This window comes from Hippopotamus amphibius, chromosome 5 (genome assembly GCF_030028045.1).
Source record: "Hippopotamus amphibius kiboko isolate mHipAmp2 chromosome 5, mHipAmp2.hap2, whole genome shotgun sequence".
NCBI classification, from domain to species: domain Eukaryota; kingdom Metazoa; phylum Chordata; class Mammalia; order Artiodactyla; family Hippopotamidae; genus Hippopotamus; species Hippopotamus amphibius.
This window is the reverse complement of record NC_080190.1, coordinates 38,535,001-38,553,563: the sequence shown is the minus strand read 5'-3', so window position 1 is coordinate 38,553,563 and position 18,563 is coordinate 38,535,001. Positions and strand designations below refer to the sequence as shown.

The window sequence follows — 18,563 nt, the reverse complement described above, 5'->3', positions numbered from 1 at the left end:
TTTGTTACTATGGGCATACCTCAGAGATGTTTCGGATTCAGTTCCAGACCACCACAATAAAGTGAAGATTGTAGTAAAGCGAGTCACACAAACTGTTTTGGTTTCCAGTGCATATCGAAGTTGTGTTTACACTGTATTGAGGTCTATTAAGTGTACAGTAGTAATGTGTCTAAAAAAACAGTGCTCACACCTAATTAAAAAATGCTTTATTGCTAAAAAAATTCTAACCATCATCTGAGCTTTCAGGGAGTTGTAATCCTTTTGCTAGTAGAGGGCCTTGCCTTGATGGTGAAGGCTGCTGACTGATCAGAGTGGTGGTTGCTAAAGTTTGGGGTGGCTGTGGCAATTTCTTTTCTTTGTTTTTTCTTTTTCTTTTTTTAATATTTATTTTATTTATTATTATTTTTGGCTGTGCCAGCTCTTAGCTGCAGTACACAGGATCTTTGTTGCGGCATGTGGATGTGGGATTTAGTTCCCCGACCAGGGATGGAACCCGGGCCCCCTGTCTTGGGAGCATGGAGCCTTACCCACTGGACCACCGGGCAAGTCCCCTGTGGCAATTTCTTAAAGTAAGACAATAAGGAAATTTGCCACATCGGTTGACTTCCTTTCATGAACAACTTTTCTGTAGCATGCTATGCTGTTTGACAGCATTTTACCCACAGAATTTCTTTCAAAATAGGAGTCAAGCCTCTTAGACTCTGCCACTGCTTTATCAACTCAGTTAATGTAATATTCTAAATCCTTTGTTGTCATTTCAACAGTCTTCACCAGGAGTAGATTTCATCTCAAGAAAATGCTTTACTTGCTCATCCGTAAGAAGCAGCTCGTCCATCTATTCGAGTTTTATCGTGAGATTGCAGCAGTTCAGTCACATCTCCTGGATAGCTTGCTGCAGCTTCTGCATCAGCCCTTGGCTGCTTCACCTTGCACTTTATGTTGTGGAGACAGCTTCTTTTCTTAAACCTTATGAACTAACCTATGCTAGCTTGAAACTTTTCTTCTGCAGCCTCCTCACCTCTTTCAGCCTTTATAGAATTGGAGAGAAATTAAGGCCTTGTTCTAGATTAGGCTGTGGCTTAAGGGAATGTTGTGGTTGGTTTTGATCGTCTATCCAGGCCACTGAAACTTTCTCCATATCAGCAATAAGTCTGTTTCCCTTCCTTATCATTAGAGTATTCACTGGAGTAGCATTTTAAAGTCTCTTCAAGACCTTTACTTTGCATTCACAACTTGGCTGTTTGGAGCAAGAAGCCTAGCTTTTGGCCAATCTCAGCTTTTGACATGCCTTCCTTTACTAAACTTAGCTTAATCATTTCATTTCTAGCTTTTGATTTAAAGTGAGAGACATGTGACTCTCCCTTTCACTTGAACACTTAGAGGCCACTATACTGTTATTAATTGGCCTGATTTCAATATTGTTGTGTCTCAAGGAATAGGAAAGGCCCAAGGAGGAGAGCCTGGGGAACAGCTGGTCGTTGGAGCAGTCACGGCACACACAGTGTTTATGGATTAAGCTTGCTGTCTTACATGGGAGTAGTTCATAGTGTCCCCCCCCTCCCAGAACTACAGTAGTACCATCAGAGATCAGTGGTCCTAGATCACCATAACAAATACAGCAATAATGAAGAAGTTTGAATTATTGTGAGAATTACCAAAATGTGATACAAAGCCCGGAACAGAGCAGGTGCTGTTAGAAAAATGGTGCTGCTAGAATTGCTTGATGCAGGATTGCCACAAACCTTCAATTTGTAAAAAACACAGTATATGTGAAGCACAATAAAGTGAAGCACAGTAAAATAATAGTTTGATTATTTTTATTAATAGTTTGATTATATTGAAAATTGTTAATTTTATCTGAAAATATTCCTTTTCCATGCATTTATTCTTGCATTCATCCAAGCATCCGTCTGTACATCAGTTATTTATTTGATCCATCATATATGCCAGTACTGTTCTAGGCATTGAAAGTATAGCAGTGAACAAGACAAAGTTTCTGTCTATGTGGAACTCATATTCCACTATAGTTAATAAAAGTATATTTTAGTTTTAGAATAACTCAAAAGAAAAATTGGGTATCTAGATGTAAATGTTAGTAATTTCTAAAACGCTCTTTCCAAATTTTTAGATCTAAGTGTTAAAAAGAAAATAATTGAAGACATGCGAATGACCCTAGAAGAACAAGAACAGACTCAGATAGAACAAGATCAAGTGCTTGAGGCTAAGTTAGAGGAAACTGAAAGACTGGCCACAGGTAAAAACAAGATTGTTTAAATCTCTCAAAGCACACTCTTTTACTTTATTTTCCTAGATTTCTTTCCTTTTTAATATAGTTCAGTATTTATCAAATTCATAATGAAAAAGTATTTGGTGTGTTTTTGGAATATCCTGTCACTTGTCATTTTTCACTGTGATGAAAATTGTATCTAAGGCAAAGAAGGAATGACACTTTGATAATAACTGGGTGATAGCTTGCAGTTTTCCCCCGATGTTAAGAATAAATTTTGAACTGAGTTTCACCTCTGTACAGCAATTTTTATCATCTTGTATGTTTATCTCCACAAATACTCTGATTCTATCCTGCGGAATACCATCAGTGGTTTGGGTTTTTTGTTTTTGTTTTTTAATTTTTGAGATCATGAGGTATCCTATATACTGGCATGCATTTATACTGTACACTCGGAACACTATTCAGTGGGTTATTGACAGGCTTTTGTAGTTCTTTAAGAATTTGGTAAGCTCTTAGAGTTGTCTCAGTTCTGTCTTTGTCTGTGGTCTGTGTACTTCTACTTCTGGGCTCTGCCGATTATTGTCTGTATCCTGTACCACATATATCTCTATGTGGTATAACTTCTGCATGTACTTTAAAAATAATTTTATGTTTCCAAATCAGAATTGGAACAATGGAAGGAAAAATGCAAAGATTTGGAAACCAAAAACAATCAAAGGTTACATAAAGAACTTGAGGATAACACAGATGTACTTAATATAAAGCTCAGTAAGCTTCAAGATGAGTTACAGGTATGATTTTTATCTATATAAGTAATTGTATCTACATATATTCATTATATTTCTCATAAGAGGATAATTTAGTAAATATTTTATAATTAATTTAGGTATGGGTGAATTAATAGCTGGGAAATGTTAACATATAATTTTTCAGTACACACTGAAATGACACAGGGAAGAAATTCCCAAGATACAAGCTACTAAGTGCCAATGAAAATGCAGTGGTTGTATCTTCAGTTTTACATATTTAATTCTCAGATCATCACTTCTTATATCTTTGTACCTATTTTTCCGGTCCTTGAAGTCTAACTCATCAAATACTGTTACAGAGAAGATAACTATTAGGGAAATTATTTTGATTATTATAAATTTAATTACTAAGCTGGAAAAGAATAGAGTTGTATGTCTGAATACTGGAATGCATTTGAAATCATCCTACTACATAGAAGATACTCTATTTTGTGTTTATATATTTTTCCATGTTTAGCTTGTACATACTATGTATAGAATACAACATATGGGGGAAATATTTTTTTAATGGGACTTAACAAATATTAAGTAAAATTTTGTACATTTATTTATTAGAAATTGCCATTCAGCTTTTGGAACTGAAGAAAACATAAGAATGATTTTGAAAAAACTGCATCTAAATTATTTTCTTAAATTCAGGCTGTGTATAATCAGATATAATCAGAACAAATACAAAAAAAATCAGTTTCTTTTTTAACTGTTAATTATATACTTTAGAATTTACCCTTTCCATTGTCAAAATGCAAAAAGCAGCTGGAACAGAGTATTAGATACTCCATTAATTATGAAAAAAATACATTAGTTACATTGAGAATGTTCATATTAAGGAATACTGGTATATTTTACCTTGTTCTAAAATACTGTGATCACGTATCTTAGATAATAAACTTTGTAATCCTGGAATGGACTTGTGATAATTTATCTGGCACAGTGGTTTCAGAAGTTTTTAAAACAGTGGGATTTTTAAATACATAGCTTTTACTGTGGTATTGTTTTTGTTTCAAATGAAGTTTTACTTGAACTTTGAATGTATAAATTAGACATTTTTGAACCTGAGGGATCTATGGAAACCTCTTTGAAATTAACTCATCAACCATATTTTGTGTCCAGCTGGTCCCAGCGTTCCTTAAACTAATAAATGTTTGTCCTGTTGCACAAGTTATTCTTTATTTGGCATCCTGTATACCCAGGAAAACTTTATTTTTGAAATCACAGAATTAGAAACGACCACCATAGGTGGTCTCCTGGGGGTGCAGTGGTTAAGAATCCGCCTGCCAGTGCAGGGGACACGGGTTCGATCCCTGGTCTGGGAAGATCCCACGTGCCGTGGAGCAACTAAGCCTGTGCACCACAACTACTGAGCCCACGCGCCTGGAGCCTGTGCTCCGCAGCAAGAGAAGCCACTGCAATGAGAAGCCCGCGCACTGCAGTGAAGTGTAGTCCCTGCCCACAGCAACAAAGACCAGCGCAGCCAATAAATAAATTTTTTAAAAAAAGAAAGAAAAAAAGAAATGACCACCATAAATCAAATCTTCTTTTGTTTGTTTTTTTAATCTCACATTTAAGAAGAGTTGGTTCTTTGTAACTCTTTCAAAAATTTCAATTATTTCTTAAGCTCACTGATGAGTGAAAGTCCTTAAATGGACTTTATAGCAAAATAAAATTTATAAACGAAATAACTGTTTAGGAAAGCAAACCAAAAATGGTCTTTTGATAATCTGAAATAAACTCAAATCTTGTCATTATTTAAAGAAAAATACTTGTTTTTTAGTTTTTGAAAAGGTGAAATGAAAAGTGATGGATTACATGGAAAATGTTATAAATACAGATTTACTAACTGCTTTTGAAGCATGTGATAGTTACTTGTGCTATTTATACATATAGGAATCTGAACAGAAATATAAAGCTGAGAGAAAAAAATGGTTAAAAGAAAAAATGATGCTTATCACTCAAGCAAAAGAAGCTGAGAATCTACGAAACAGAGAGATGAAAAAATATTCTGAAGACAGAGAGCATTGTTTGAAGCAACAAAATGAAATGGTTGGTAACAATTATACTTTGGTTTCTTAAATTTTTCCCTGGGGTTCTTAGATTCTTATCAGTGTCTACATGGTTGCCTGGTGTGTTTTCTTTTGTGGTTTTTTTGTTTGTTTGTTTTTTTAAGGCACTTTGTCTATTTGTAAAATGACTTTTCTATCCCAGTTTATCTTCAAGTTCTTATTGTTGGGAAAATAACTAATTATGTCTCAATATCTAGATTCAGAACTTAAAAATCTCTTCCTTTTGACTGCCACAGGATTATCCCTGCTGTATTGTAAAACATTTGCATTTTGAACTGTAGATTCTACTAACATAGTATGTATATTTGACATCATAAGCTGATTTTATCAGGTCTTTTTTTTTTTTTTTTTTTTAACTCAACTAAGTAGTTTCTAGAAGACTAAGTAGAAATAACTTTCAGTTTTACATTGATTAGCTGTAGTTCTTAAGCGATTCTATCTTAGCTTGTCTTTTTTCCTCCTATTTAAATTTACAACTTTAGTCTGTTTGACACTCAATCAGGAAAAAGAAGTTCAAAGTCATCATAGATCCTGGGAAAGCTCTTTAGTAATATATTAACATTATCTTTAATTGAAAAACTAGGTCTCTATTTACAATAATAGTAAAGTGGCAGTATCACATTATCTGTTGGCATTTCCTTTGTTATGACAGAATTTTACTTATATCAGCTAAACTTTCCTGTACAAACAGGAACATTAATTTTCAATAAGTTAAGGATAATTTTCCCACTGATTTTTAAAAATATTTTTATCTTTTTATTTTGAAATCATTTTATTTACAGAAAAGTTGTAAAACTTAGTACAGAGAATGTCTATATACCTATTATAGGAGTTCCTTATACTTTCTGGATAGGTGTGTGTTGAAATTATCTTCTTTCAATCTCCGGTTTACCATTTTTACTCTCTTGTTGCCTGTTCAGAACAGGAAGTCTCTGAGTTAATTCATTTTCTCAGTCTTTTCCTTTATGAACTTCAAGGACATGAAGATGTTCTCTTATAGTATTTCCTGAAAGGTTTGGGGTTTCACCTTTCATATTTAGATCCTAAAATTAATTTTTCTGTTGGAGTGAGATAGGGGTAAAAGCTGCTGCTGCTGCTGTTGTTGTTATAAATGTGGATTACCAATTGACCTGGTAGTGCTTATTGAAAAAAAAATGTTTCTTTTTACTGCTCTGCAATTTTTATCATAAATCAGTTGTCCAGGGGTTAACTTTTGTATATGGGTTGAGATTACAATTCAGGTTTTTTTCTTTTTTCCATTTAGCTACTCATTTGTTCCATCACCCTTTGTTGAAAAGACTTTCCATTCCTCCATTGAATTTCTTTGGCATTTTTATAGAATATCAATTGAGCATAACATTTGTGGACCCTCTCCTCTGTTCTCTGATGTCTGTCTATCCTTACGTCAATATCACTCTGTCTTTATTATTATTTTTATAGTAGGCTTGAAATGACATAGTGTGATTGCTCCTACATTGTTCTTCATTTTCAAAATAATTTTCACTATTTAATGTCATTTGCATTTTCATATTATTTTTAGAGTCAGCTTTTCCATTTCCACACACACACACACACACACACACACACACACACACACACACACGCCTGCTTGGATATTGATTACAGTTGCTTTTACTCTGTAGATCTTATGGGGGAGAACTGACATCTTAACAATATTGAATCTTTTGATCCTTGAACACAGGTTCTCTCTTTGTGTATTTAAATGTACTTTTATTTCTTTCAGCATCGTTTTGTAGTTTGTCATGTTTAGGTCCTGCACATATTTTCTTTAATTTACCACTAACTCTTTCATGATTTTTGAACCCAGTGAAAATGATATTTTTAATTTTCATTTCTCTGTTATTTGTTGGTTTTACCACTTGTTTTATTGTAGTTTTACTGTCTCATTTCACAAATATTGGGGGAAATACTAGAATTAGTTTAAAAGCTGTAATTTTTTATTGAAAGAAGTGCCCAATACTCTTTTTTTCCGGAATGAGGTGGGATAGGATGAATATAGTATGTGGACATTTAAGGTATATAAAGGCATTATGTATTTGGTTTTATAAGTAAATATTTTTATCTAGACTTGACTACATAATTTGTTATATATCTTGTTCACAGTTATACTTATTGTGTTATTTATAATAACTTCAAAAAATTCTTAGTTTCATAATGTTCCAAGAGTTACTTTAACATTTTGTCTGTGTTCTGTTTAGGAAATACTTAAAGCACAGTTGGCTGAGAAGGATGGTAACCTCCAACAGTGGCGGGAAGAACGTGATCAGCTGGTTGCAGCTTTAGAAATACAGCTGAAAGCACTGATCTCCAGTAATGTACAGAAGGATAATGAAATTGAACAATTAAAAAAGATCACATCAGAGGCTTCTAAAACAGTCAGTAGAATCTTGCTCTTTCTATGCCTTTTTTTAATTAAACATAGGACTTTTTCAAAATTATTTGACTAACTTTTAAAAAATAAAAATGTAAAATCAGTGGGGAATCATAGTTTGAAATAATTATTTGCATATTTGTCATGAATTTTGAGTTTTTAGTTTATCATTATGGTTGACTCATCAGTGACTAATTGAGAAATAGTATTTTCTTGAATGCTTTGGTTATATCTCTCAGGTAATTATAAAATAACCAACTGGTGATTTAGTTACTAATCTGCCTTTAAAATGTGGAAATATTAGCCTGAATTCTTGGTGATATTTAAATACTAGAGCCCATCCTAAATTTGTGATAGATACAGATTATTTTTGAAAATAAGCACAATGGTGAGGAGATGTGAGTCATTCAGGAACTACTCTTTTTTTTTTTTTTTTTGCTGCACCATGCAGCTTGTGGAATCTTAGTTCCCTGACCAGGGAACTAAGTGAGTGTGGAGTCCTACCACTGGACCACCAGGAATTCCCAGGAACTACTTTTGTAATTTTGCATTGGGGCTAGGAACCCTAGATGAAGAAAGTACTCCATTTCTTAGATAGCTGTTTCCCAGGTAAATTGAATCAGGGTACACCTGAAGCTTGTCTTTCCAGGGTAAATGGTCTTTATTTGAAAATCTGCTGTTCTAAAGCCTTCAGACAATAATAAAATAAATGTGTGTGTGTATCTGTCTCTTACATCAAAAGACTTCATGATTCTAAGAGAAAGACTGCTCAGAACAGAGGTATTAGCACGTGGTATTAATTGCACAGAATAGAAAGTTAGAAAAGCTAGGTGTCAGCTGCTGTCAGTGTGGTTTTGGGACCTTTGGGAAAATTACTCACCATTTCTGAAGTTTAAAACAGAGATGATAATGTCTTCCTAATAGAATTATGAAAATTAATTGAGAGCATTTGTAAAACAATTAGTACAGTTATTACCACAGTGGAAGTGAGTATATGCTAGTCGCTTTCCCCATTATGAATGCAATAGGATCTTTTTTGACAGTTATGGGTAGGTGACATAAGAGATGTATTTAATTTTTGATTTTGATGGTAGTGATTAGAAGGTCCACATTGGAATTTGTCGAGTTTAAAAGTGTAATCTGATATCTTTTTTATATATCCCTTAAGTAGGGTTTAGGAATAGAGCATACCCTATGACTAAGTGTAATGAAGCGTGCACAGTAAGGAAAGGTTTAGTTATCAGTATGGTCTTTTCCACTCTCATGCTATATTTGCATTGCTAAGACACCTAGTTTTTCAAAATTGCGTTATCAAAGTAATTTTGGCAGTTCAAGCTCTAACTCAGTACAGACCATGGGTCATGTTATTTAACATCTCTAGGTCTCCTCACCTGGAAAGTAGGAATAACAATTCTTGCCAAATCTAACTCAGAGTTGCAGTGAAAGTAAAATGAGAGGATAAAACACCTTGAAAGGTGAAAGTAATCTTTCAAATTTCTTTTTAGATTAGACTCAGAAGAGGCTGGAAAGTTGCCCAGCCTTTCCTAAGTGTCTGAGAACGAAAGAGAAGAAGAAGAGTTAGTTGGTCATTGAAGAAGTCTTAAGTTACTTCCACTATTTAATTCACCTAAATCTTGATTTTATATTCTTTAGGTGAAGTATTTTAATGTATACTCAGTTACAATGGCTTGTTGCTTTAACATTTCCTTACTTTAAAAACAGACCATGGATATCCAGCCCAGACATATGAGTTCAACGGATACTGGCAGGGTTGAGCCTGAACCTCAGTCAACAAGTTTTGAAATTTCCAGGGATGAAGCAGAGGTGGGTATTTGATAACACAGTCCACTTTTTAACCTTTTTTACCAATGACCATTAATTACGAAATAACACTTGCAAATATAATTTAATCAGTTGTTGTAGGTATTTTGCTGTATAGTTAGCTGTGTGTGCTCTTGGTTATGGAAAGGAAAACTAAAGGCTTTTGAGGGGAGATGCAATTTGGGGGGGAAATTTAATCCCCAAATGATATTAATTTTCTCTCAAAATGGTACTGATCTCAAACAGCAGATCTTTGAATAAATAATTTTGATGGTCAGAAAGAGGAAATCCCACAAAAGATGAAATATGGATGACTGTTTTCCCTCATAAGTGGTCCATTTAATAAGCATTCTAGTAAATAGTATTTTTTGGAAATTTCATCCATGTTATAACTTTATCACCAAATCCCAATAACCTTACAGTGAGTTTCCTTAGTTTAAAGTGGGTTTAGGGTTCTGTGACTTACACGGGATTACATAGAGTTTCTCAGATTGCCTATGAAATAGATAAAAATTCTGTCACTTTTTGAAAATAAAATTACTTTTTAAATATTTATTTTACAAACACATTTATTGGGAGCATTCATTGTTGGGAACCCCATGTGATTGCCGTTGTCAAGGAATAAGGAGTCTAATAAGACAGGTGTTTAATGACTGTCTTGTTTGATCTTATGAACTGAGTGTTATGAAGAGAGTACTAAGAAGGAACACTGAGCAGGGTATGATGAATTTTGCCTGAGTGGCTGTGGGTGTGGATTAGAAAAAGTGATATCATACTAGGTCTTAAAGGTGAATAGACGTTTATCAACAGAGGATGGGAAGAGAAAGGCATTTTAATCTGGGGAAATAACACAAGCCATTCTTTACAAGGCTTCAGAAGAATCATGTTACTTCTACCACATGCTGTTAGTCATGGAAGCCATTAATGAAGGCCAGCCCCAATTCAAGGAAGGGGAATGAGACTCCATCTCTCAACGGGAAGAATAGTAAAGAATTTGCAGTAAACTTCAGTTTACCATAACTATGGTGCTTATTAAAAATCCTAGACTCTTTTCTTGGAGATTTCTGTTTAGTAAGTTTGTGGTAAGATCCAAGAATCTTTTAAACAATTTCTCTGGATAGTTTCTTATGATGACACAGGTTTGGGAAATACTGATCTCTGTGTTTCTCTCAATTTTAACATAACCATGTATAAACCTGAAGAAAGTAGGTGATAACTCAGTCTTTCTGTCCTTGCTATGGCAGGTTTGGCCCAGCAAGGGGCCTTTTTTTATCTTTTCCAATTCATTGTTTTTAATAGGTATTTGAGAGAGTTAATTTTTGGCAGTTTAGAAATTCATATTCTGCAAATAAGATTTGTTTTCCCTTTAAATTCTATTGTAGGTTGGATCTGTGGTCCTTGACTCTTGTGAAGTGTCAACAGAAAATAATCAAAGTACCCGATTTCCAAAACCTGAGTTAGAGATTCAGTATACACCTTTACAGCCAAACAAAATGGCAGTGAAACACCCAGGTTGTACCTCACCAGTGACGGTTAAGCTTCCTAAGACACGGAAGAGGAAGAGTCATGAGGTGGAGGAGGTAAATACTTAACTATTAAGTGAATTAAACAAGTAAACCTTATTATTATTAAGCTCAGTTATAATGTATAGTTAGACTCTGTTACATTGCCCTCCTATTCATAAGCACTGCTATTAGAGACCAAAATCATAGTTTATGGTATATTTAGTACTCTCTGAGAATATTACTGTGGTAAATAGTCCTCAAACAAAAAGCTTATGGATTTTAAAATATATAGATTATTCCTTGTTTCAGTGAAGCTGTGATAGGTCAAATGGTGGTGAATTTTAGTGGAGAGCTATTTCAGTGTACCAGTCCTCCTGAAACTTAGTCACTTTCCCTCCAGTAGAAGAGAAAACGAGTTGGTAAAGGAATTAGAGAAAATGAAATGACTAACTTGTTTGAATATAATCCTTGTCATTTAACTAAAATCTTAAGTCTCTATGATCATGGTAGGTTTTGGAAGAGAAATTCTTTTTCTTTGAGCCAGTATTAAAATTTTGGTCTCTATTTAGTGGCAAGCCAAAAATGATTTACTTCTTTCTACTGCAGCTTTTTGATTGTGGGGTCACCAAACCTTCTATCGTATTCTAGCCATGTAGGTTCATGGGTCAACAAATCACGTAACCTTTCTGATCCTCACTTTCCTCTTTTTGGAAATGAAGAATTAGATACAATATGTTTAAAATGTCTTGCTTTTGTGGTAGATACATAAATAAATGACAATATTTACGTTAAAAGAAATATGTTTAAAACTATAATTATAAACTCTCCAGCACAATAACTTTTTCTCCAACTTGTCTTTTTTACTCCTTTAAAGAGTAGTATATTTTCAAGCTGGTGGAAGAGCAGAAATAGTATTAACCATACTCCTGAGGTTCTCTGTCAGGTAATACGTTTGCTGAATGAATATTATTTAGCATATTTCCTGCTACACATAGAACACCTTTAGAGATTGTTTTAGAGAGCCTTAGTTAACTTTTATTCTGTGTTTATTTAATTTATATTTAGTACACTTTAGATACCATTAAGATACAGTTGACCCTGAACAACATGAGGGTTAGGTGCCAGCTGCTGCTCAGAAAAATCTTGCGTAACTTGCAGTCAGCCCTCTGTATGTGAGGTTCCTCATCTGCAGATTCAACCAATTACAGATCATGTAGTAATGTAGTATTTACTATTGAAAAAAAGTGTATAAGTGGACTCATGCATTTCAAACCTGTGTTGTTCAAGGGTCAACTGTACTAAGTAGTTTAATTTCATCATCATCTATGTTAACATAGTGACTGACATTATGTTGACCTGATTCATTTTTTTCAAGGGAAAAGGAAAAATTGGTTGTTTACTCAAAGGGTTAAAATTAAATTATTTTATTCATTTTACTGCTGGTATGTACTCCCCATTTCAGAATAGATACACAGATTGTTGTAGGTAAACCATGTAGGAGCTTAAACATTTTAACTGATTTTGCTAGCTCTTTACTGCTGTAATAACCTGAGTGTTGTAAAGTCCTCAGGAAAATAATTTATGTAGTGCTACATTCTAATCTAGTGAAGGCTCCAAGGAGCTCTTTAGTGAACACTATAAGTATGATGGAGTTGTAATCTTTCTTCCTTTGCTTCCCCTGATTACCATCTATGTGTCTTTCGTCTTTTAGGAAATCTGCTTCTTGTGATCCTTATGACTTTACTTGGTGACTTGAATTTTGAGGTTCAGTCATAGTCTTCACTCTGCTTCTGTTCTTGCCTTTTTTTTTTTTCCTTTTATGCTTATAATCTTTAAAACAATTAGGATTTGCACAAGTTCAATTCAGTTAATATACTACAAAAGACTTTGTCTTAAGTAAGGTTCTGTGCGGAAAAGAAGAGTAAGATGTTATGCCTATTTAGTAGTGAAGACAGATTATATTAACTTTCGCATTTTACCTGTGTTTATACTGAAGATTTTTGTTTTGTTTTCAGTGTTGCTGAATATCAATTAGAGGGCATGCTCAGCATGATTTGCGAGTTGGGAAAAGGGTAGATATATTGCTATGTTGTATTTTAAAGATGGGGTTCAAAAAAAAGTTATCCCTGCATTTAACTAATGTAATTTCATTATGATGCATGTGAAAAATCCATATCTTCAATGATTTTGCAATAAAAACATGTATTACATCATCACGCTGTGCACTTAAACATATATATATTATATATCAGTAATATTTCAATGAAGTTGGAAAAAACCATTGTACCTTCAGTCAGGGTTTCTCAGCTTTGGTATGATTGACATTTTCGGCGAGATATTTCTTTGTTTTGGAGAGTTCAATGTCCTGTACATTGTAGGGGTTTTAGCGGTATTCCTGGCCTCTACCAACTAGTTACCATTAAAATCTGCCCCTTATCCCCAGAAATGACAACTGAAAATATGTCCAAAAATGCCCCTGGTTAAGAACCATTTTGTTTGTTTGTTTGTTTGTTTTTGTACTTCCACCCCACCTTGGAGTCTAGAGAGAGAAAGAAAATGCTGTCAAGAAATTAATCAGTGCTGAAATTCATTATTTTTAGGACTTTGTGAAATTTGAAAATAAGAAGAATGCTACACCCAGAACTAATATGAAGTCTTCTGTTTCTGAACAAAGAAATTCTTCTGTCAAAAAGGAACAAAAGGTTTGTCTTTTTTCTTTTAAGAACTTTTATTGAGGTACACTTGACATACAATAAACTGCATATATTTAAAGTGTACAATTTGATATTTTTTTCTTACTAGTAATGTATACATGGCAATCCCAATCTCCCAATTCATCCCCCTTGCCCACCCGCCCTGCTTTCCCCGCTTGGTGTCCATATATTTGTTCTCTACATCCATGTCTCTAGTTCTATCTTACAAACTGGTTGATTTGTACCATTTTTCTATATTCCACATATATGTGTTAATACACGATATTTGTTTTTCTGACTCACTTTACTCTCTGTGACAGTCTCTAGGTCTATCCATGTCTCTACAAAAGTCCCAATTTCGTTCCTTTTTACGGCTGAGTAATATTCCATTGTATATATGTACCACATCTTTATCCATTCCTCTGTTGATGGACATTTAGGTTGCTTCCATGACCTGGCTATTGTAAATAGTGCTGCAGTGAACACTGGGGCATATGTCTTTTTGAATTATGGTTTTCTCTGAGTATGTGCCCAGTAGTGGGATTGCTGGGTCATGTGGTAACTCTATCTTTAGTTTTGCAAGGAACCTCAATACTGTTCTCCATAGTGGCTGTATCCATTTACATTCCCACCAGCAGTGCAAGAGGGTTCCCTTTGCTCCACACCCTCTCCAGCATTTACTGTTTCTAGATTTTGTGATAATGCCCATTTGGATGGGTGTGAGGTGATACCTCATTGTAGTTTTGATTTGCATTTCTCTAATAATTAGTGATGTTGACCAGCTTTTCATGTGTCTCTTGAACATCTGTATGTTGTCTTTGGAGAAATGCTTATTTAGGACTTCTGCCCATTTTTGGATTGGGTTGTTTGGTTTTTTGGTATTGAGCTGCATGAGCTGCTTGTATATTTTGGGGATTAATCCTTCGTTGATTTGTTTGCAAATATTTTGTCCCATTCTAAGGGTTGTCTTTTCATCCTGCTCATTGTTTCCTTTGCTGTGCAGAAGCTTTGAAGTTTCATTAGGTCCCACTTATTTATTTTTGTTTTTATTTCCATTACTCTAGGAGGTGCGTCAAAAAAGATCTTGCTGTGATTTATGTCAGAGTGTTCTTCCTGTGTTTTCCTATAGGGGTTTTATAGTGTCTGGCCTTACATTTAGGTCTTTAATCCATTTTGAGTTTATTTTTATTTATGGTTTTAGGGAGTGTTCTAATTTCATTCTTTCACATATAGCTGTCCAGTTTTCCCAGCACCACTTATTGAAGAGACTGCCTTTTCTCCATTGTATATCCTTGCTTCCTTTGTCATAGATTAGTTGACCATAGTTTTATCTCTGGGCTTTCTGTCCTGTTCCATTGATCTGTATTTCTGTGTTTGTGCCAGTACTGTATCATCTTGATTACTGTAGCTTTGTAGTATAGTCTTAAGTCAGGGAGTCTGATTCCTCCAGCTCCATTTTTTTTCCCTCAAGATTGCTTTGGCTATTTGGGGTCTTTTATGTCTCCATACAAATTTCAGGATTCTTTGTTCTAATTTTATAAAAAATGCCATTGGTAATTTGATAGGGATTGCATTGAATCTGTAGATTGCTTTGGGTAGTATGGACATTTTCACAATGTTGATTCTTCCAATCCAAGAGCATGGTATATCTCTCCTTCTGTTTGTGTCATCTTTGACTTTTCGTTAGTGTCTTATAGTTTTCTGAGTGCAGGTCTTTTACCTCCTTAGGCTTATTCGTAGGTATTTTATTCTTCTGTTGCAATGGTGAATGGGATTGTTCCCTTAATTTCCCTTTCTGATTTTTCATTGTTAGTGTATAGAAATGCGAGAGATTTCTATGTGTTAATTTTATATCCTGCAACTTTACCAAATTCATTGATTAGTTCAAGTAGTTTTCTGGTGGCATCTTTAGAATTTTCTATGTATAATATCATGTCATCTGCAAACAGTGACAGTTTTACTTCTTTTCCAATTTGAATTCCTTTTATTTCTTTTTCTTCTCTGATTGTTGTGGCAAGGACTTCCAAAACTATGTTGAATAGTAGTGGCGAGAGTGGACATCCTTGTCTTGTTCCTGATCTTAGAGGGAATGCTTGCAGTTTTTCACCATTGAGAATGATGTTTGCTTTGGGTTGTCACGTAAGGCCTTTATTACGTTGAGGTAAATTCCCTCTATGCCCACCTTCTGGAGAGTTTTTATCACAAATGGCTGTTGAATTTTGTCAAAAGCTTTTTTCTGCATCTATTGAGATGATCATATAGTTTTTATCCTTCAGTTTGCTAATATGATGTATCACATTGATTGATTTGCATATATTGAAGGATCCTTGCATTCCAGGGATAAACCCCACTTGATCATGGTGTATGACCCTTTTAATGTGTTGTTGGATTCTGTTTGCTAGTATTTTGTTTAGGATTTTTGCATCTAAATTCATCAGTGATCTTGGTCTGTAATTTTCTTTTTTTGTAGTATCTTGGGTTTTGGTATCAGGGTGATGGTGGCCTCATAGAATGAGTTTGGGAGTGTTCCTTCCTCTGCAATTTTTTGGAAGAGTTTGAGAATGATGGGTATTAGCTCTTCTCTAAATGTTTGATAGAATTCACTTGTGAAGCCATCTGGTCCTGGACTTTTGTTTGTTGAAAGATTTTAAATGGTTTTTAATCATTTAAACTGTTAATGAAAGTTTCAATTTCATTACTTGTGATTGGTCTCTTCATATTTTCTATTTATTCCTGATTCAGTTTTGGAGGGTTATACCTTTCTAAGAATTTTTCCATTTCTTCTAGGTTGTCCATTTTATTGGCATATAGTTGCTTGTAGTAGTCTCTTATGATGCTTTTTATTTCTGTGTTGTCCTTTGTAACTTCTCCTGTTTCATTTCTAATTTTATTGATTTGAGCCCTCTCCCTCTTTTTCTTGATGAGTCTTGCTAAAGGTTTATCAATTTTGTTTATCTCCTCAAAGAACCAGCTTTTAGCTTTGATTTTTGCTATTGTTTTCTTTGTTTCTATTTCATTTATTTCTGCTCTGATCTTTATGATTTCTCTCCTTCTACTAACTTTGGATTTTGTTTTCTCTTCTTTTTCTAGTTTCCTTAAGTATGGGGTTAGATTGTTTATGGTTTGTCTTTTAATTTGTCCAGAATTGACCATTTTCATAACTTACACTTATAAAGTAGAAGATAAAAATAAAAATGTCAAATTTGATTAGGAATTATTCAGACATTGAGTGTTGTCCAGTTATAATTCATTTATCTTCCATATTCTATTCATCTAATTCAGCTCAGAATATATAACCTTTAGCATTTAGCAAGTAGCAGGTACCTCTTGATGTGTTTACCTCTGACTTAGCAGGCTATCACACTCATTCTCTGGCCCTTTCATCCCTCTCCTTATATTCTTAATCCCAAGTTCCCTGCCTGAGAATTCATAACCTCTATCTGACCTCTTTAATTCACCTATGGCTATAACTGTTTCCTTCAAACATTCCTCATCAACAGTAACAAAAAATACTTGTTTATTAGGTTTCTACACGCCCATCATCTAAGAAAACTTATTCTTTACGGAGTCAAGCATCCACAATTAGTATAAATGTGCCTGCTAAGAAAAAAGAAGGAACGCTACAGAAGTTTGGAGACTTCTTACAACATTCTCCAATTATTCTTCAATCAAAAGGTTTGCAGAGTATTAATTAAATGACCTTTTATGTTCGATAGATGTTGTTTTCTAATATCTGATTTGTGTATAAACTCAACAACAGTGACTATTATGTTTCCAATAGACATTGTCCTTTGTTAGGTATTGAGCAAGAAAACATGAGAGGATGATATGCCTTGGTGTTCACTGTGGTTCTCTTCCATTAGAAGAGAAAGATCTACATTTCAAGTAATTTATCCAGAACAGGGTGCTTAATGTAGTTGTAGGGATACAAGGAAAGTACATGGTAGTATTAGAGGAAGAGAGCTGTTTGTTTGGCTGTTTGTTTGGGGGCTACGGGAAGATTTTATGGAAGAGATGGGATTTAACCTGGGTGTTGAAGTAATGGAAGATTATACCTCCTTAGAGATAACCACTGTTACTGTTATGGTGTATATTCTTCTAGTGTTTTTTTCTCTGCATGGATAAATATTACCTAATCATATATAATATATCAGAAACATATTTCAATATATGTCTATTGAGTTTTGTTGCTTAATGATTTTTTCTTTATAATATAATGTAGACATATTAATGCTTTTGTATTAATATGTGCTAAGATATATACTCTCTCTATACACATATACATAAATATATGTTTATATACACATCTACCAGAGAGAACAGTTTTAATACAAGTAGGGTACCAGGAAAGTGTAGGGAATGTGTAGGCACTTCCAGGTAGCAATATGCATCAGGCATCTAGAATGTGGAGAGATTATTGGGAGGAAGGAGGCAGGGAGTGAGTTTTCCTGAGATTACCTGAGTGATAGCAATAGGATAAATTGGAGACTAGAGGTGGGGAGAATGAGGACGGAAAGGGACTAAAAGCAGGGGACAGGTGAATTCAGTCAGTCTGGTTGTTTAAAACTACTTTCTGTAAAAACTTAACCACAGAGCTTCCCAAACTGTTTTGGTTCACAGTGCCCTTAATGTCTCAGTAATTTTTTTCATTGTGTCCCTGCACCCAAAGAAACACCTAATAGTCCTACCTGTTAATACGTAAGGCCAAACAACCACTGAAAATTCAGCTTCTGAGAATTCAGGTTGCCAAAATGTCATCATTAAAAGGAAGGTAACGTGACACCTTTTTGAAACTGTGAACTACCCTGAGTGTCACTGTTTTCCTAAAAAATTTAAAATATTCTGAGTTGCTATTGTGAATTTGCTGCAGCATGTCTTGGTGCACAGTTTGTGAACTTCAGATTTAGGGCCATTTGTATATTTTCCCCAAAAAATATACATTCTTTGAAAGGTATAGTTTGTGTAAGCATAGAAAATACCTGGACAGGCAAATAGCAAACTGTTAAATGTCTCAATTTGGAGAGGTGGGACTTGTTATTTTAGATTCTTCTGT

The 18,563-nt window shown here is 34.4% G+C and overlaps 1 protein-coding gene across 6 annotated transcripts in view; it reads left to right on the top strand.

Annotated features, from left to right (window-relative positions):
* Positions 1-18,563, top strand: part of KIF20B (kinesin family member 20B) — a 76,620-nt gene that overhangs the window by 54,634 nt on the left and 3,423 nt on the right. For 5 of the 6 annotated variants that reach the window (XM_057736617.1, XM_057736620.1, XM_057736619.1 and 2 more), the window contains 8 exons: positions 2,129-2,254; positions 2,894-3,021; positions 4,924-5,079; positions 7,319-7,495; positions 9,214-9,315; positions 10,695-10,892; positions 13,418-13,519; positions 17,035-17,185. In XM_057736617.1, the coding sequence (XP_057592600.1) occupies positions 2,129-2,254; positions 2,894-3,021; positions 4,924-5,079; positions 7,319-7,495; positions 9,214-9,315; positions 10,695-10,892; positions 13,418-13,519; positions 17,035-17,185 (1,140 nt within the window). Of the gene's footprint in view, positions 1-2,128; positions 2,255-2,893; positions 3,022-4,923; positions 5,080-7,318; positions 7,496-9,213; positions 9,316-10,694; positions 10,893-11,691; positions 11,761-13,417; positions 13,520-17,034; positions 17,186-18,563 lie in introns of all 6 variants that reach the window. The other variant, XM_057736621.1, reaches the window with a different exon arrangement.